General features: G+C 39.9%; 1 protein-coding gene across 2 annotated transcripts in view; it reads right to left on the minus strand.

The window, feature by feature from the left end:
• The window catches only part of LOC110531961 (MAP kinase-activated protein kinase 2), a 42,279-nt gene extending 27,373 nt beyond the window's left edge, over window positions 1-14,906 (minus strand). The window contains exon 1 of one of the 2 annotated variants that reach the window (XM_021615507.3): window positions 13,668-14,906. In XM_021615507.3, the coding sequence (XP_021471182.2) occupies window positions 13,668-13,904 (237 nt within the window). In that variant the 5' untranslated portion in view covers window positions 13,905-14,906. The remainder of the gene's footprint in view (window positions 1-13,667) is intronic. The other variant, XM_090184176.1, reaches the window with a different exon arrangement.
• Window positions 14,907-20,929: the final 6,023 nt, after the last annotated feature.

Genomic DNA, 20,929 nt, shown 5'->3' on the forward strand with positions numbered 1-20,929 from the left:
GCCCAACACACACAGAGACAGATAAGATGTTCTCCTCATTAAAGTATTGTATACATTTGGAAATACCCAGTACAATTGACTCCTGATATCATCTCAATGTAAATAAATGCACTAAACCAAACATGCAGAAATCCAGAGCAACTAAAAAGTAGGCCAACTGAATTTGAACAGGGGAACAAGCACGAATATGAATAAATAGCACTTAATCCACGTCGGAGGTTTAAGGCGCAAGGTGTCAGCAATGTTATGTCCTCCGGACCCTGCTTACTGAGTGTAGCCTACCCACTTCCACATCAGCAAACATGAGTCACTCCCTGACGTCATTCAGTATTCACGGGAGGAAGGGGCGCCGTACAGCTGCCACTACCATTGCCTCAGCATGACACACACCGACCACACATACAGGCACACGCACACACACACAAACACACACACACACACACACACACACACACACACACACACACACACACGTCTATGACCACCTAAGCATCGTCACGACAGCAGGATGTGATCGTCACAACTTTTATCAGGGAGAACGCTACTAGCCCAGTCAGTTTTAATGATAAAGTGATTCCAGTGGGACGGAACTACAATTTGATTGAGATTTTTCACTTTCAAAAAAATGTATGCCAAACAAAAAAAACACTGATTTCAAAAAGTTTAACAAACCACACAATCTCTATGCACAATGACTTCTTTGTACAATTTAGACAGACAAGTTCACAAAAACACATTTACTGGATGAACTGTCCAAATGGAAAGTTTGGTAACAGAATTACAGTAAAATCTCCTTCAGTTTTTATGCGACCACATTTTCTAAAAACTCTTAAATATCTGCGGCCGGCTGCAACACAGCCCGGGATCTGTAATGATACCTCAAGCACTGCAATGTAGAGCCTTAGACCGCTGCGCAACTTGGGAGGCTCTTGGTCACATTTTTTTAAGACCTTTGAAAACTGAAGAAGAAAATGTATATAAATTAATGTAATACTTTAAAGGACCCGCAGACACTCTGACAGTAGTTGAGTAGAGTTCAGTACAGTACAATACATTATACAGTACTCTTCTGTACTCTACTTTCTTTACTGTATTGTGGGGTGGGAAAACAATTTCGGTATGGTAAAACATTTTCAGTGTAAACGTAAATGACTAAAACCAGATATAAAGTATGCAGAAAGTACTGTAGAGTACAGTATAACGTACTGTATTGAACTCTTCTCTACTACTGTCAGGGTGTCCACGGGTCCTTAAAAGTATTAAATTTATTTATCTAAATGAAATGCCTTAAAAGTAATCTCAAGGGAGGGGTACTGTATGAAATACACTCCCTTCTAGATGTGCTGGGTGGTGCCACCTCAAGGCTTACTATAAAAGCAAGTGACAGCGTGCCTTATTTGGCAATGGTCCTGGTAAAAGGAGTGTGCCAATATATTTTACATTGCCTAGACGTTACACAATTTTCAAAAGCCAGTAAGGCACATTTCCGTATTTCCGTGTTTTAATTTAGTTTTTTAAAATTAGGTGGATAGCCAGGGGCACAAATTAAGCATGTGTGTTTAGTGAGTCCGCCAGATCAGAGGCAGTAGGGATGACCAGGGATGTTCTCTTGATAAGTGTGTGAAGTACATTTGGGTGTCAGGGAAAATGTATGAAGTAAAAAGTACATTATTTTCTTTAGCAAAGTAAAAGTAGCCAAAAATCTAAATAGTAAAGCACAGATACCCCAAAAAACTACTTCAGTAGTACTTGAAAGTATTTTTACACCATTGGTCCACGTTTCAAAAAAATGTTTTGCGTGCAATTGGGGGTATTCAAACTTACACCGCAAGTGGAAATAGATAGGAACTTGGTGCCTTACCCCTGTGAGCCAACTGTCTTGGGCCCGGTTTCCCAAAAGCATTTTAAGGCTAAGTTCATTGTTAGGCAGTCACTGTAAATAAAACATGTGTTCTTAACTGACTTGCCTAGTTAAATAAAAAATAAAAATATCGTTAGAACCTTCATAGGAGCGTCGTTAAAATATCCGAGGGGCTTACTAAAACCAATGTTATTAACGCTGCACTTAAACTCTCATATTCTAACACCAGCCTCAGACCACTCATAGAACAGCCACTTTGCTAGAAGCTTTTTGCCCTCCTGCATCACTTTATAAAGAGAAGATCTCTGCTAAACGTAGAAGAATAACAGTGATATCTGTCTCTCCATGACCGCCGATAACTGACTACATTTTGTCAGTGGGGGCAAATTTCATGTTCATTCAGTTGAGTTGTATTTAGCTACTGTCACATTTTTGGCCTTAATATATTTCATGATGAACGAAGCTACTCAGTGCCACGTCAATTTACAACAGGAATTTCTTCAATTGGGTCATACACCTAACATGTGCGCAATGATGTGCCAAATATTAATTTAGTGCATTATAGGGTAAGCATTAGATAAGCTGCTCAATATTTACAGCCATAGGTGATAATCTCTCTCCAGGAGCTGACCTGTCGTCAGTATTTCAGAATAATTCTAAATGTTAAGGTAATATTTGAAAGGAGAAAGCCGACCAGAGAGCACCGCTGCCATTCTTTTGAACCTATTAGTATCGACACATGCCTCAACGACACACTTAGCAAAAGTATCTTTGGCCGTGGTAAGAAAGATAAAAAACACTTGTAAGCCTAAATTTCATCGCTATTGGGAAACCGGGCCCAGAGCCACATTTGCTTGCGGTGCACATAATTAAATGATCAGAGTGCCATTGGAATTCTGGTAAAAATAATTTAGAGAAAGTGTTGTGATCACCCACCCCCAAAATGAATATTTATGAGCAATTCCCCAACTTCTCATCTAAACACTTTTTTTTTTAAAACTTGTTACTTTTTTAAAACTTGTTACAGTAAATTGAAAGAGGATCGGTTGTAGGTATCATGGTAGGAGTCAGTAAGAGCCGGGAGAGGTGACATTAACTGGAGAGAGAGAGAGGAGAAAGAGCGAGAGCGGCAGAGAGGAGAGTAAGGGGTTGTCCAGACAGTTTTCACAGTCTTGCTTTGACCAACAGATAACAGAAAGAAAATAGTTATTAGCTGAACATAACAGTGTGCCAGTGGAAGGGAGGACAGTAGAAGGTGCCCCAACTGTGGATTGTGACTACTATGATTTCCCCATTGTAGCCAACTCCGATTTGGTAACAGATTTATGAGTTTAAATCACTTAATAATTCATAAAAACAAAACAAATAGACTATTCCTTCTTTTAGGAAGTGTTAGCTGGCAGGCAAAGATCATTGAAAACCTCCCCTGATATTTCCTCCGTCTGCTCCTCTGGGATCTATTATCAGCCCTGATGCACGTGTACCCCTCCTCCTTTATATTGGCAGGTCTACCTTTACTTGTCACATCTGATAACTTTCATTATCCTCCCTCCTCATGGAGAGAAAACTATTTTTGGTGGAGGAATTACAAGACACAAGGCAATGTTTCTTCAACTTATAAATAATTAAATAAGTAAATAATTTATCCAAAACAAAATATTTGTTAAAAAAAAGTTGATATTAGTTTGCAGGGGTCTTCACCTCAACATTGTGTTTTGTCATATTCTTTTTTTTATACCTCTGAAGAACTCCTGATTTAGTCCAGAAAGTAAAGACTGCTTATTCATAATTTTTGGGATGGGAAATGATTGAAAAATGTATTCAAGAAAGTATTCAAGAAAGTACAGTATTCAGACCACTTGACTTTTTCCATATCCTGCAATCCTGCATTTGCCTTATTCTTAAATGGATTTTTTTTTTTAACTCTTCAATACACAAACACCCCATAATGAAAGAGCAAAGAGGTTTTGACATTTTTGCAAATGTATTAAGAAATTAATTAAAAAAATTAAAAAACAATTGAAAATTCATATTTAAATAGAGTTGAAGTTGGAAGATTGCATACACCTCAGACAAATACATCAAAACTCAGTTTTTCACAATTCCTGCCATTTTATCCCAGTAAAAATTCCCTGTCTTAGGTCAGGGAAGAATGTGAAATGTCAGAATAGAGATAATGATTTATTTCAGCTTTTAATTCTTTCATCACATTCCCAGTGGGTCAGAAGTTTACATACACTTAATTAGTATTTGGTAGCATTGCCTTTAAATTGTTTAACTTGGGTTCAACCTTTTGGGTAGCCTTCCACAAGCTTCCCACAATAAGTTGGGGGAATTTTGGCCCATTCCTCCTGACAGAGCTTTTTCAGTTCTGCCCACACATTTTCTATAGAATTGAGGTCAGGGCTTTGTGAGGGCCACTCCAATACCTTGACTTTGTGGTCCTTAAGCCATTTTGCCATAACTTTGGAAGTATGCTTGGGGTTGTTGTCCATTTGGAAGGACCAAGCTTTAACTTCCTGACTGATGACTTGAGATGTTGCTTCAATATATCCACGTAATTTTCCTCCCTTATGATGCCATCTATTTTGTAAAGTGCACCAGTGCCTCCTGCAGCAAAGCACCCTCACAACATGATGCCGACACTCCCTTGCTTCACGGTTGGGATGGTGTTCTTCGGCTTGCAAGCCATCCTCTTTTTCCTCCAAACACAACGGTGGTCACTATGGCAAAACCGTTCTGTTTTTGTTTCATCAGACCAGAGGACATTTCTCCAAAAAGTAAGGTCTTTGTCCCCATGTGCAGCTGCAAACCGTAGTCTGGCTTTTTTTAATGGCGGTTTTGGAGCAGTCGCTTCGTCCTTGCTGAGCGGCCTTTCGGGTTATGTTGATATAGGACTCGTTTTACTGTGGATATAGATACTTTTGTACCTGTTTCCACCAGCATCTTGTAACGGTTTTGACTTGAGGTTATTTTTTATAGGGGTGCCAGGTAGGTTGTGCCTACCAGAGAAAACATTGGTTTCTCCTTTTAGTTTGGGAGGGAATGAGTCCCATCTGGTCCGTCAAGTCTACACCATTACAAAGGACTTATGTAAACGTCAGAAGGGAAATCAACTTTTCATAAACCCTTAAAACATTGAAAAGAACTTCAAAAACAACTATTCTTTTGCGTGGGTTGTATTAGCAACATCAATGGATTACACACACATAATAATATAACACAATGAGTTCTGGTTCCTCCAGAAATGTCCTGTACCTCGGGCCTAAAAAGAGTCCAGCCCGGTAAAGGAGTTCAGTGAACTCAAGTGACTTTTGTCACGCAATGTTTGTCCGTTCATTCCGTGTAGCGTAAACCCAGTATTAAATCATACAATCAATATAACAATTTTACCACAGAACTTTAAAGCGTATCTGCTCTTACTAATTCCTCAACTACATCTAACTACATAAATCATCACCGTATACATCATATCAAAACAAATGAAATACCGTATACAAAAAAGGTGGTAGTCAGTCGGTCAGTCAGACAATCCAATCCGCCAACAGATCTCCAGCGGAGAAAGGCCACGAAGAATAGAGAGGAGTAGTCCACGGACGCAAAGAGTGGATCCGATCCTGGGTAAACTCTCTCAGGCTACAAAACACACGTTTAACAGCAACAAAACAACCGGAATAGAGAAGCTTCGGGAACACATCCTCAGTCACGTCTCCATCAAAAAAAAAAACTTTTGCGCAGCTGATGCTGGCTATTTAATTGGGAATTAAAGGGAAAGCACCCTATTGGAAGGAGAAGCACTGAGACGGTTCAGAATAATTCAGGGCCGTCACAATCTTCACAAAGTCCTTTGCTTGGTTCTGGGACTGATTTGCACTTTTCACACCAAAGTTCGTTCATCTCTAGGAGACAGAACGTATCGCCTTCCTGAGCGGTATGACGGCTGCATGGTCCCATGGTGTTTATACTTGTGTACTATTGTTTGTACAGATGAACGTGGTACCTTCAGGCATTTGGAAATTGCTCCCAAGGATGAACCAGAATTGTGGAGGTCTACAAAAAAATTCTGAGGTCTTGGCTGATTTCTTTTGATTTTCCCATGATGTCAACCAAAGAGGCACTGAGTTTGAAGGTAGGTCTTGAAATACATCCACAGGTACACCTCCATTTGACTCAAATGATATATATTAGCCTATCAGAAGCTTCTAAAGCCATGACTTAATTTTCTGGAATTTTCCAAGCTGTTTAAAGGCAGTCAACTTAGTGTATGTAAACTTCTGACCCACTGGAATTGTGATACAGTGAGTTATGAGTGAAATAATACGTCTGTAAACAATTGTGGGAAAATTAAAAACTATAGTTTGTTAACAAGAAATTTGTGGAGTGGTTGAAAAACTAGTTTTAATGACTCCAACCTAAGTGTATGTAAACATCCGACTTCAACTGTATGTATTCAAACCCTTTACTCAGTACTTTGTTGAAAAACCTTTGGCAGAAATTACAGCCTGAAGTTTCTTCCCTTTCCCTACAAGCTTGGCACACCTTTATTTTTGGAGTTTCTCCCATTCTTCTCTGCAGAACAGAGGTTGGATGGGGAACATCCCTGCACAGCTATTTTCAGGTCTATGCAGAGATGTTTGATCGGGTTCAAGTCCGAGCTCTGGCTGGGCAGCTCAAGGACATTCAGAGACTTGTCCTGAAGCCACTCCTGCGTTGTCCTGGCTGTGTGCTTAGGGTCGTTGTCCTGATGGAAGGTGAACCTTCACCCAGTCCGAGGTCCTGAGCACTCTGGAGCTCAAGGATCTCTTTGTACTTTTCCCTGTTCATCTTTCCCCTCTATCCTGACTAGTCTCCCAGTCCCTGCAGCATGATGCTGCCATCACCATGCTTCACCATAGGGATGGTGCCAGGTTTCCTCCAGACGTGACACTAGGCATTCAGTCCAAAGAGTTCAGTCTTGGTTTCTTCAAACCAGACAATTTTGTTTCTCATGGTCAGAGAGTCTTTAGGTGCCTTTTGACCAACTCCTAACGGGCTGTCATGTGCCCTTTGCTGAAGAGTGGCTTCTGTCTGGCCACTCTACCATAAAGGCCTGATTGGTGGAGTAATGCAGAAATGGTTGTCCTTCTGGAAGGTTCACCCATCTCCACAGAGGAGCTCTGTCTCAGTGACCATCGGGATCTTGGTCATCTCCCTGACCAAGACCCTTCTCTCCCAGTTTCTCAATTTGGCCGGGTGGGCAGCCTGCTCTAGGAAGAGTCTTAGTGGTTCCAAACTTCTTCCATTTAAGAATGATGGAGGCCACTGTGTTCTTGGGGTTCTTCAATGCAGCAGAAATGTTTTTGTACCCTTCCTCAGATCTACGCACCGACACAATCCTGTCTCTGAGCTCTACTGACAAATCCTTCGACCTCATGGCTTGGTTTCTCTGATATGCACTGCGGGACCTTTATATAGACAGGTGTGTGCCTTTCCAAATAATGTCCAATCGATTGAATTTACCACAGGTGGACTCCAAACAAGTTGTAGAAACATCAAGGAGGATCAATGGAAACAGGATGCACCTGAACATTCTGTTTCCATTGATCAAAGGGTCATATCAAAGAGTCTGAGTACATAAGCCATTTCTGTTTTTAATTGTTTAATAAATTTGCCCAAATTTGCTTTGACATTTTGGGGTATTGTGTGTAGATGGATGACAAGAAAAATCCTTACATTTTAGAATAAGGCTGTAACGTAACAAAAGGTGCACAACAATATATTTATGGATTTAAGGTATTGTTCTCTATCCAACCCACCCTCACTTTATCCACATGATATTTAATGACCCTAAACCAGTCCACACTGCTTATATAAACCACAGGGACTGTGGATTAGGAGTCAACACGCGCATCACAATTTATTTATTTATTTAACCTTTATTTAACTAGGCAAGTCAGTTAAGAAAAAAATATTATTTTCAATGACGGCCTAGGAACCTGTTCAGGGGCAGAACGACAGATTTGTACCTTGTCAGCTCGGGGGTTTGAACTTGCAACCTTCCGGTTACTAGTCCAACGCTCTAACCACTAGGCTACCCTGCCACCCCAATAAGGTAGTATCTGGTATTCCAGAATGCTATTGGGCAGAAGATTTCATTATGTATCTATCATAAATTCCTGCTAATTCATTCAGGCAAAAACAGAAAGGAATATTTTCCTCACAGACAGGCTAGCCATTGGCAGATATGGAAAAAAAATCTTCCCTCTGTATACCGGCAAGAATTTGCAGTTAGGGAAGAATCTGCTCTACTCAGGCAAAAAACCTTTGGGAAGGGCAATGTTGGTCTTATTTCCAGTACGACAGAATTTCAGACACACACACGGCCGATTAATCATACAGTACAACCCTGAAGAGCCCAGTCAGCCCAGCTTGTTGATAGAGGACTTGGCTACAGTGCATACAGATGAGGCCAGGGTAGTAGACAAACCTCTATCCAGAGTGGGAAAGGCCATCTAAGATCATGGTTCTTCATTCCAGGGAGGTCTCTGCTGGTTTGTGCAGAGTAAATGTACCCGTCTCTGGATACCTGCCCAATAAATGCTGATAATATCCGTGTGGAGCTGTAATCCCCAGTCCGCTCTGGCCTCTTGTGCTAGGCTACTTTTAGACAAAGGCATGTCCCTATCGTTCTCCTCCAGCTAAAAGTATTAGCATGGGCCAAGCAGTGGAGGAAAGGACAGCAGGGATGGGGTTATTAATGGCAAACCTGTCATCTTCAGATCGGAAATGATCTTGACTTAAGGTAGAGTACGCAAATGCTGTACAGTGAACACCATTCTCTCCATCCCTGTTAGGCCAAATAGTATTTGCCTGGCCCAGGCAGAGGAGGAAAGGATAAGGATGGGGTGTAGACTATAAGCCTAAAAGAAAAGCTCTCCTTTTCAAAGAATTTGGACGCAGTAGAAAGGAAGGATTTGTGAGGTTACAAAAAAATTCAAAAGTTGACTATTCGAAGATGACCTGAGAAAGAGATCTAAATATCTAGCCTTATATGACTGTGGGAAAGGAAGAATTACATATTTTATTGCATAATTCCTCCTAAAGACAATGTGTAAAATACACTGGATCAACAAACCACTGATCAATGAAGCCCATCTACTGTATATAAGCTTAAGTGGCCTGACACAGAGCCAAAGCCAAGGACACAATATAGCATTACAAGCTAATAAAGGGTGATCGATGAGTACGGGATAAATGGTGACGTCCTGTATATTTCTTTGGAAAATATGGACGACACAGCACCTCGTCCCTTTGCGGAGTTCATATTTCCAAGGTAATGTACAGAACGGAGGCGTTTATCCTGCTTATACCACAGTTGGCAAATAAAACAATACTAAAGCACAGTAGGACAGAAATGTAGGTTGATATTTTCATTCTATAAGCAAAATCATACTTCCGCATGTTTTGGTTGCTAGACACGCGACCCGGTTTGTTCGATTAGTTCTAGATTTATGGTTGCGACCCAGTTGTTCGTTCTATATGTTCCGTTGCCATGCTCGCTTGCAACATTCTTATCCTTTGCTTAATAGCTAGCCAACTAGCTACGTCTAAAACAGTAACGACCACCGCAGCCAGAATAACAGCAAAGTAGCTGCATTTTCTATTGACATTCATTTGGATACATCAATAAAAAATGAACTAATGATGCCCAATTTTGCATGGCATAACTAGAAAAGTTTGCCTTATCATCAGGACACGCAATACTGTTCCTTACGAGGAGATCGCATTGCATATCAAACATTAGGCTAGAAGCTAGCTAAATACTTTGTTACTAACAAACCTGCCAATATGACAACCGAATGTTTTTAAATCTGTTGCTGAAATGTTTTTTTTTTTTTATTAAAAATAAATCGCTGGTCAAAACTAGAAACATGTGGGAGGATGACAGCTTAGTGCCACTTGTGTCATGACTGCAGCAGTAGGGACTGGAGAAATCCATGTTCATCATTAGATGCTCCCAAAACAAAATGTCTCTCCAAAAACAAATCAGCTAGCTAGCTTAGTTTTGCATTTTTGGTACTGCATTTACAATGTATTCAATTCTGTTTGTGTGGTTATTGGTTTAGCTTTCTATAACTTTGTAGCAATTACTGTCTGCATGTGTAGGTGCATATTGTTTCAAGATTGCAAGGTGTCCTGATTTATTTTCCAACTGTCCATTATCTGGTTTTAATGCCCATTCTAGAATGCCCTTCTAGCCCATCAGAAACGAGTAGTCAACAATGCTGTGGTATAGGGCTGGGCGTTATACCGGTATTGATGCAGGGACTGGTTTGGGTTTTTACTTTACATTCTATACCGGTATTTGAATGTTCGGTTTGTTAAATGTGATACTGTAATGTCAATTTTTATAGTTTACTTTGCTACTTGAGTCATCTCTCGCCGCACCACTTTCCACACAGACCTAGAAACGCCCCCTGTCACTCAAGGAGCACATTTGATATGCCTTAATATAAATCCACTGGCAATCTATAATGAAACTATTAGTTTGTGTTTCTTACATCAGCAACCAGGTAGTTTGTCTTTTCTTTGAAAGTTGCCCTAAATCTTGTGAAATGCTAATTGTTAGCTGCTAATGCTAATAAATCTACTGAGTAAGAGCAAACGTAGCTAGCTAATACAGCCTGATAATACCAGTGATGGTGTAGCCCTAAATCAGCAAGTTGTTTGTGCAACAGTATCTTCTAAATCAAAGAGGAATATGCAAAGAAAGAATATGTAAGCTACATGAAGTAGATAAGCTTTGGCAACATTGCATGTTCTCTTAAAGGGTCCCCTAGGAAACACTTATCAACACTTCAGTTCCTACCCTGTCACAATAACTCCCTGGCATTTTCATTTGTCATCATCTCAAACACTGTATTCAATGTGCCCACTATTATATTCTAACTGTAGAATTAGAATAGTAATTATATTTCCATGATTCCAACAGTTTTGCTCTAATTCAAAAGTCAAAAATCGCAATTACAACATTTGGCAAAAAATAAGTCCTAGATTATTTGCCCATATCGTGCAGCCCTACATGGCAGTGTGGAAATGACCTCAATTGAGCAGTGGTGTAAAGTGCTTAAGTAGAAATACTTTCAAGTACTACTTAAGTCATTTTGTTCTTCGTATCTGTACTTTACTTTTATTGACAACTTTTACTTCACTACATTCCTAAAGACAATGCTGTACTTTTTACTCCATACATTTTCTCTGACACCTAAAAGTACTCGTTACATTTTGAATGCTTAGCAGGACAGGAAAATGGTCCAATTCACACACTTGTCAAGAGAACATCCCTGGTCATCTACTGCCTCTGATCTGGAGGACTCACTGGTGGTTTGTTTGTAAATTATGTCCGAGTGTTGGTGTGCCCCTGGCTATCCATAAATGTTTTTTTAAAAACAAGAAAATGGTGCCATCTGGTTTGCTTAATATAAGAAATTTGAAATGGTTTCTACTTTTACTTTTGACACTTAAGTATATTTAAAGCTAAATATTTCTATACTTTTACTCAAGTAGTATTTTACTGGGTGACTCACTTTTACTTGAGTAATTTTCAATTAACGTATCTTTACTTTTACTCAAGTATGACAATTGGGTACTTTTTCCACCACTGCAATTGAGTGCAGGAAACAGAAATTATGAAAGTGCTGAAATTGTTTTGGTTGAAGTTGAATTGAACAGTATAAACCAATCAGAATGGAGAAAGACTCATTGAAATCACTTAGAATGTATGTGTTGCCACCCTAGGATCACTCACTACTCATAAAGCAAATGAAGAACTTTTATTATTCAAAAACTAAACTATACCGTCATACAGTCCATTTTTTAAAATAAATACTGTGATATAATATTTTGGCCATATCGCCCAGCCCTACTGTGGAATAAATGCATATACACATCATCCTCACACTCATCTCCACTTCAAAGTCAAGCTGTGCTCAGCATTCCAAAGCTGCAACCCTGGTCCCCCAAATAGAGCAGGTGTCCAGGAGGAGGACACATGCATTAGGGCTGACTAATAGATCCCAGAGGAGCAGACTGAGGAACTATCAGGAAGTGATCCATTGTCAATGATCTCTGCCTGCCTACTAACACTGGGGCTTGCAGGCAGAAACACTGCCCTGAGGAGTAATGAAAGGAGGAAGAGTGTGTATCTGTGACATCAGAAGAAGAGTGTGTGAGGTGAAAGGAGACAGGAAGAGTGTGTGAGGTGAAAGGAGACAGGAGGGGGTGGGATGCTGTTATTGGTTAAGGCTTATCTGAGAGATCTAGAAAACAGCATGGGACATTGTCTATTTCAAGTCTGTCTATTTCAAGTCTGTCAATGATCTAGAACAGGGGTATTCAACTCTTCCCCGACAAGGTCTGAAGCCTGCTGGTTTTCTGTTCTACCTGATAATTATTGCACCCACATGGTGTCCCAGGTCTAAATCAGCCCCTAATTAGAAGGCAAAAAATGGGGGGAAAAACACAGTGGAACTGACTTCAAGGTCCACGGTTGAAAAAACGCTGTGGAACTGACTTCGAGGTCCACGGTTGAAAAAACGCAGTGGAACTGACTTCGAGGTCCACGGTTGAATTTGAGGGATCTAGAAGATCTTAGGGTTGACTATGAACAAAGGAGTTATAGTGGACGATTACAACAACGCAGTGAGTGAAGCAAACAAATGTTTGGCATATCAGTTACTTAATTTCTGATTTAAAAAAAAAAAAAAATGTTGGTGTACAGTATTTAAAAAAATAGTCCCTTTTCTAAAAATGTTTCCTGGAAACCTCTGTTATAAAAATCTGTCGAGACAAACGGTTTAAGTTTAGCCTTGAATATAACTGTTACATAAATAGGCCTATAGATATGATAATGTGTTAGAATCATTGCTTTCATTTTTCTGAGTATTTAAAAAACAATGTCAGAATAGATACAGAGGAGGCCTAAATGCAGACATATTCAAACAAGATCAGAAAGTTCACCCATTTTAAAATGAGAGGAGAGGCTGACCGTAATGCAATCAGAAAAGCAATGATTTGCTCTATCAACAACCCTGATGGTTAGATATGAATCATAGGATTTCTAGTGTATAGTCAGGGCCTCAGAGAGAAAGTAGCACCCACAAGAGACTAACTGGGTATTGGTGGGACTCTCGTCTGCTCTCTTATGAGTAAACAGATTTTACACCCCAATTTAAAAAAAGAAAAAAAAAGAAACCTATTGTGCTTCAAATCATCCATATCACACAGTACTAAATAGAGCCATGGCTATATGGAACTCGATTCCACATCAAGTAACTGATGCAAGCAGTAAAATCAGATTTAAAAAATATTTTAAAATACCTTATGGAACAGCGGGGACTGAAGCAAAACAGCAGCTAATGCGGATCCATAATAAATACAAGTACAAATCACATTGAAAACGTTATATGGTAACAAAGTTGCAAGTGAGGTTTATTAACTTATTCAACTTCCAGTCTGGAAATGGAATGTGCTTTGAAAAGTGTGGTTATGTCTTAAGGAATTAATTCGCGTTTTTGCTGTCAAAATAATATTTATGCCATTGCACGTGGAGGTGCACTACCATAATTGATCATTCATCAGTGGGATGGTAAATATACTCACTCAATTGTGTTTACAAGTATGCAGGGCTATAGAAGCACCCTTCCTCAAAATGTAAAATGGTTCCACTTTTTTGACCACTTTAGACAGTTTCACTTGGTAGTCTCAAATAAAAAGAATAACACAACATTGTTTCAAGTCGAGTGATACGCAAAACACATGTATTTACCTTCAGAGCGTATTTATCTCCACTTCCTTTTTGGAATATTTCCAATACTTTCCCATTGATCCCCATACCAAGGACTTGATTTGTAACTTTGTAGTCGTCAGTTATGGCATTCTTTTTTATTTGAAGAGGGTTGTGGGGTTTGGCGAAAAACGGAGGAAAGGGAGCAGAGTTCAGATTTGGCACTTGCTGTTGGTTCGGAAACGCCGGTTGATTCTGGTTCTGAGGATTCGACCACATTTTTCTGATTTGGTTTGAGAGCACTGATAACAATTCTAATTTTTCCGCCGTGAAATCCTCAGTTAAGATGGAAACAGTGGCTTCCTTAATAGTTCGCTAATGCTAGCTACCTACCTACCTGCTGATGTGTGGTTGCACTAGCATGCTAACGATCTAGCAATATCTCACAGTGCTACAGTACCCTTATAATTACTTTAGATAGATAGCAAATGAGCAAGCTAGCTAATCTACTTGCTTATGAACCGTCGAGTGATATTCATAGCTTGCAAAGTTATATCAACTTATCTGGCGGCGAAGCTAGCTGGCTACGTTGACTCGTTCCGACTCACTCACTGCCACCTGCATTAATAAAGTCACCACCAGAGAAAGGAGGAAGGGTTATTCTTCGTGAAGCGGGCACCACAGATAGAACAATGAGACAGACATTTCACTGGATGTATAAATATGAAGCATCCGCTTGGTGTTTCCTCTCACTACCATATGTGGTAGTGAGAGGAAGCCCAGCGGCCGGCAGTGGGAGAAGTTGAAAGGAGATGGATGGAGTTTGGCCTAGATTCTGCAAGTCTTCTCATCGATTAATTAAACATTTGATCTCAATCCAATATTACTTTACCAAAACTAGAATATGTTATGAACAGAGTGGCCTAAGTTTTGTAGACTTTACCCTTTGACAAAGTTTGACAAAATCACGATGTCTAGGAGTGCAAAGCTCGTGCTTGGCTCTGCCCACTTCCTTGTTTGTTCTGCCCACTATGACTAATCTGTTCCGGTTGGAAACGACAGGCTGTGGTCTCTTGTTTTAGTTATAAAAAAATCTTTGCAGACGCTTTCCTGTCATTGACAAGATGTTATCATGTCTTCGTCGCTTCTCTGTCTTTACAGGGTAGCTCCCCCTGCTAAAAAAATCCCCTGACTTCAGTATCGAATGGGCCAGACGTCACGACTTCCCAGGTTGTCTGTTGATTTCCCCCCGACTCTCGCTTCCTATGAGCTCACACTTGTGAGGCTCGAATCATGGAATGGCAGGCATCAGAGAGCGGTCTCTGGACATGGTGGGCAAATTAGCTAATTTCCCCAATAACAAAAGCACATGTTGGTAGAGATAAAAGTAATAATTCTTCCAATATTTTAAACATGGGAAGATTGATCATTGCTGATCAAAGGCCAGACAACAGATCTAAATGGTAGTGATGAATGGTGCATGATCAATAAATGAGGTATTATCACCACTGACCCACACAGTTGAGTGTATCTTTATTGTTTTAAAATAATAATATAGGTTTAATCCTGTTCCTGTCTGCACAGTACATTTCCCAGTGGAAGAATAAAGTTTGACATTACATTTTGACCTGACTTGATTGTACAGTGCAATCAATGTCCAGTATGTCCCTCAGAGGGCTTTTTTTTATTGCTTCAACACTTCACCTCTTGAGCCAAAAAATGAAAACTTGAACTTTTCTTATTCTATTGTAGCAATCCTCACTGTATGAGCTACGTTACAATGCCCTCTTCTCTCTCTCTCGATTAAATTCAAGGGCTTTATTGCCACGGGAAACATATGTTAACATTGCCAAAGCAAGTGAGTAGAGAATAAACAATACAAATTTGCAGTAAACATTACACTCACAGAAGTTCCAAAATAAAAAATGTCATATCAAATGTCATATTTATGTATATATACAGTGTTGTAATGATGTGCAAACAGTGAAAGTACAAAAGGGAAAATAAATAAACATATTTAGTATTTACAATGGTGTTTGTTCTTCACTGGTTTCCCTTTTCTTGTGGCAACAGGTCACAGTAGATATCGGAGTTTATCAAACTTGTTTTTTTTCTTTGTGGATCTGTGTAATCTGTGGGAAATATGTGTCTCTATTATTGTCGTATATTTGGCAGGAGGTTAGGAAGTGCGGCTCAGTTTCCACCTCATTTTGTGGGCAGTGTGCACATAGCCTGTCTTTTCTTGAGAGCCAGGACTGCCTACGGTGGCTTTTCTCAATAGCAAGGCTATGCTCACTGAGTCTGTACATAGTCAAAGCTTTCCTTCAGTTTGGGTCAGTCACAGTGGTCAGGTATTCTGCCACTGTTTACTCTCTGTTTAGGGCCAAGTAGCATTCTAATGTTGCTTTCCTGGGGCTCTGTGGGCATCTGTTTGTATTTGTGAACAGAGCCCCAGGACCAGCTTGCTTAGGGGACTCTAATCCAGGTTCATGTTTCTGTAGGTGATGGCTTTGTTATGAAAGGTTTGGGAATCGTTTCCTTTTGGGTGGTTGTAGAATTTAACCTCTCTTTTCTGGATTTTGATAATTAGCAGGTATCGGTCCAATTCTTCTCTGTGTGCATTATTTGGTGTTTTACATTGTACACGGAGGATATTTTTGCAGATTGGTGTTTGGGCTTGCTCGTCTGTGGGGTTGTTTAGTGAAGAGGTCTGGTCTGACACACTCGGGGTGGGAGTATCTTTCTCAAAAGAGAGCTTATCGTACTGAGCTATATCTGTGATAATGTGAAAGTCCAGCTGAAACTGTTTTGGGTTTCCCTGTACCATTACTGTTCCAGATGTGTACACATTCACTGACTCCTCCTCATTGTCTAATTTCCTATCTCTGCCCCCTCTCCCAGCTCGTACTGACACCTACCCATGAGCCCCACCCTCTCCATTTACTGTAACCAGCATCCCCACTCACTGAGCTCCGACACCGGACGTCGAAAAGTAGTTGACATTTGGGAAGTCGCCCTGCCCTTGATTTCAACGTCGGTTTTGGGTCCGGTCTGGACCGGCCTTGATTTCAACATGGAAAAGGCTATACAGACACTCCTGACTGCAAAACGCTATTTCATTTTAGAATTGGTTAAAAATTAGGTTATGGTTAGGGTCAGTTTGAGATATTGGTTAGTCTTTTTACAGGTCAATAGTGTCCTTTCAAGGTAGAGTTTTGGGCCTTTATTTTGGCCCAAACATAGACGTCCATGATTGGTTCAGATTTGGTCTGGTCCGGACAGCACAGTTCACTACTGTACAGTAACGTAAATAATAGTACAGTATAGTTCAGTACAGACAGCACAGTTCACTACTGTACAGTAATGTAAAGTATAGTACAGTACACTAGAGCACAGTTTACCCACATATTATTTTTACCACTACATTACTGCTTGGCGTACCTATTCAGGATACATTACCATGAAGAGAAAGACATTCATATCCCTAATGATGCATTTCTGTTTAAATCAGATCAGGGACCCATGATGTAATAATTATAATAATAATTAATATAATTAATATAATTAATAATAATAATACCATAATTATGTTACCAGGTGTAAATCCACTTCACTTACTGTAGTTGAATAACCAAGAGATTTTTTCAAATGCAAGGTGTCATGTCATAGCTGACACCCAGTCTTTCTGCAGATATATTTTAAACTAAATTCGGAGCCGAGATTTGTCGCATAACAAATTGAGGGAGATTTTTCTGTAATTCTATGACCAAACTTTGCATCTGCACAGTTCTTCCAGTAAATGTGTTTTTGTTAAAATGTAACATTTTGAAATCAATACATTTTAAAGTGAAAAAAAACGGAGTCTCTGTGTAATTCCATTATTGTGGAATTGCCCTAATGCAAGTCAATAAAGTCCTTATCATCCACTTTGGTCAGCTAACACCCCAATGGAGACAGGTTTCCTGATTTAAATATCACAATACAATTCCCTAACCATGTCAAAGTTTTCCCTCAAACACACTTGGATACTTACGGTTGGTGCCAATTTTCATACAAGGGTGATATTGAGAGCTTCAAGTTCCTTGGTGTCCACATCACCAAACTACGGGCACTTTAAGCATACATACATATATGTGTATGTACACACACACACACACACACACATACACACACACACACACACACACACACTTGAAGTCGGAAGTTTACATACACTTAGGTTGGAGACATTAAAACTAATTTATCAACCACTCCACAAGTATCTTGTTAACAAACTATAGTTTTGGCAAGTCGGTGAGGACATCTACTTTGTGCATGACACAAGTAATTTTTCCAACAATTGTTTACAGACAGAATATTTCACTGTATCACAATTCCAGTGAGTCAGAAGATTACATACACTAAGTTGACTGTGCCTTTAAACAGCTTTGAAAATTCCAGAAAATGATGTCATTGTTACGCACGCCTCTGTGAAGAGGGACCGCAACACCCTGCTACAACTCAACTCCCCATGAAGTGAAAGAGGTATGGGACTGTAGGTATGAGTAAGGATGACAAAGGCAGAGAGAGTGGCACAAGGAATTTATTCCGTCACACGGTAATATGGGGAAAAGGGGCTGGACGGAACCAAAGCAAAGAAAGTAAATCTCAAAGCCCCCTCTCCTACCTTACCTGCCTACCAACTACTTACCTAATTTAGCACCACCTGGTGCCCTAACCAAAATACAGAGGGTGGTCCGCCCAGGTCTTATCTAGTGTGCCTAGACAGTGAATATACTACGGGTATATGTATGCCCGCGGGCCTCTTGCCTAAGCACTCCCTAGGTGCCTTCCCCTTCCCCCCTGGGAACAAATGAAACACAATAATAAACTTCACAACAAAACCTGAGACAACTAACTCAGGACATTAAAGAAGCTCTGACAAAGCAACAAACACAGAACATACCAAAGCTGCTCCCAACAACAACTAACATAGTACATACTAACTCTGTTCGCAACAACCAACATGATATAACCCTCAGCCATCAACCTCCTCTCTCAGCAATCATCTTTCAGCAATGACGTCCCACTGAGAATAACCAACACAGTATATAACCCATAGCCATCAGCCTCCTCTCTCAGCAATGAGCTTTCTCTCAGCAATGAGCTTTCTCTCAGCAATGAGCTTTCTCTCAGCAATGATCTCTCAGCAATGATCTCTCAGCAATGATCTCTCAGCAATGACCTCTCTTCTGAACGGAACACACATACAGCTAGCTGTACATGCAAATACACAAACCACAACACAGAAACTGGGGAACGTAACAGTCATGGCTTTAGAAGCTTCTGATAGGCTAAACAATAATACGCAAGTATAAACACCATGGGACCACGCAGCTATCATACTGCTCAGAAAGGAGACACGTTCTGTCTCCTAGAGATGAACGTACTTTGGTGTGAAAAGTGCAAATCAATCCCAGAACAACAGCAAAGGACCTTGTGAAGATGCTGGAGGAAACAGGTAAAAAAGTATCTATATCCACAGCAAAACGAGTCCTATATTGAAATAACCTGAAAGGCCGCTCAGGAAGGAAGAAGCCACTGCTCCTAAATCGCCATAAAAAAATCAGACCACGGTTTGCAACTGCACATGGGGACAAAGATCGTACTTTTTGGAGAAATGTCCTTTGGTCTGATGAAACAAAACAGAACTGTTTGGCCATAATGACCAATGTTATATTTGGACTTGCAAGCCGAAGAACACCATCCCAACTATGAAGCACGGGAGTGGCAGCATCATGGGGGTGCTTTGCTGCAGGAGGGACAGGTGCACTTCACAAAATAGATGACATCATGTGGGAGGAAAATTATGTGGATATATTGAAGCAAAATCTCAAGACATCAGTCAGGAAGTTAAAGCTTGGTCGCAAATGGGTCAACAATTTAAAGGCAATGCTACCAAATACTAATTGAGTGTATGTAAACTTCTGACCCACTGGGAATGTGATGAAAGAATCATTCTCTCTACTATTATTCTGACATTTTATATTCTTAAAATAAAGTGGTGATCCTAACTGACCTAAGACAGGGAAATGTTTCCTAGGATTAAATGTCAGGAATTGTGAATATAATATATAATTTTCTTAGTTTTAATCAACATAAATTTTCTCATTTTGTCAGGAACCATAAACTGGTATTGGTTGTGACCAATTTCAATCGACAATACAGGGATTTTACTCTGTTTGCCCAGAACACCTTCTACAGATGTATTTACATAAAACATTTAATTTTAGTTTAAAACTATATGAGAAACACAATGGGTTTTTTGATTATTTGATTTATCTATCACATTAAGAAAATTATTTTAATTCCTTAATCCATAAATATGGGGCTGTGCTGGCTGTGCTTGTATTCCTGCACAGAGGCTACCTACCATCAAGAATTAAATTTTTTGTATTTTTTTTTATATATACAGTGCATTCGGAAAGTATTCAGACCCCTTCCCTTTAACCACATTTTGTTACGTTACAGCCTTATTCTAAAATTGATTAATTTAAATGATTTCCTCATCAATCTACACACAATACCCCACAATGACAAAGCGAAAACAGGTTTCTAATTTCTTTAGCAAATTTATAAAAAACAAACACCTTATTTACATAAGTATTCAGACTCTTTGCCATGAGACTCGAAATAGAGCTCAGGTGCATCCTGTTTCCATTCATCATTCTTGAGATGTTTCTACAACTTGATTGGAGTCCACCTGTGGTAAATTCAATAGATTGGATATGATTTGAAAAGGCACACACCTGTCTATATAAGGTTCTACAGTTGGCAGTGCATGTCAGAGGAAAAACCAAGCCATGAGGTCGAAGGATTTGTCCATAGAGCTCCGAGACAGGATTGTGCCGAGGCACAGATCTGGGAAGGGTACCAACAAATTTCACAGCCGAGGCTGTGCAAGAAATCCTTTCGGTGGATGTTACCCCTTCACAGGACCCTGAGGCTGTGTAGGGATTTATTTTGGATAATTAATTGGGTTGTTCAAGCCCTGGATGCTGATTGGCTGACAGCCGTATACCATAGGTATGATAAAGCATGTATGTGGTATATGGCCAATGCCTGTATCCAGGCACTCTGCGTTGCGTCGTACATAAGAAAAACCGTTAACCGTTGTATATTGGCCATATACCACGCCCCCCCGTGACTTATTTGTTAAGTGGACTGATTGAAGTGGAATTGGTTTTGTTAATTTGAGTGTTTAATTTTGTATGATGCCGTTTTTTTTGGTTTCTTATTAAAAACTCCGTCCAGCTGGTGGCGGT

Source organism: Oncorhynchus mykiss, chromosome 9, assembly GCF_057628025.1.
Source record: "Oncorhynchus mykiss isolate SJ-2025 chromosome 9, ASM5762802v1, whole genome shotgun sequence".
NCBI lineage: Eukaryota > Metazoa > Chordata > Actinopteri > Salmoniformes > Salmonidae > Oncorhynchus > Oncorhynchus mykiss.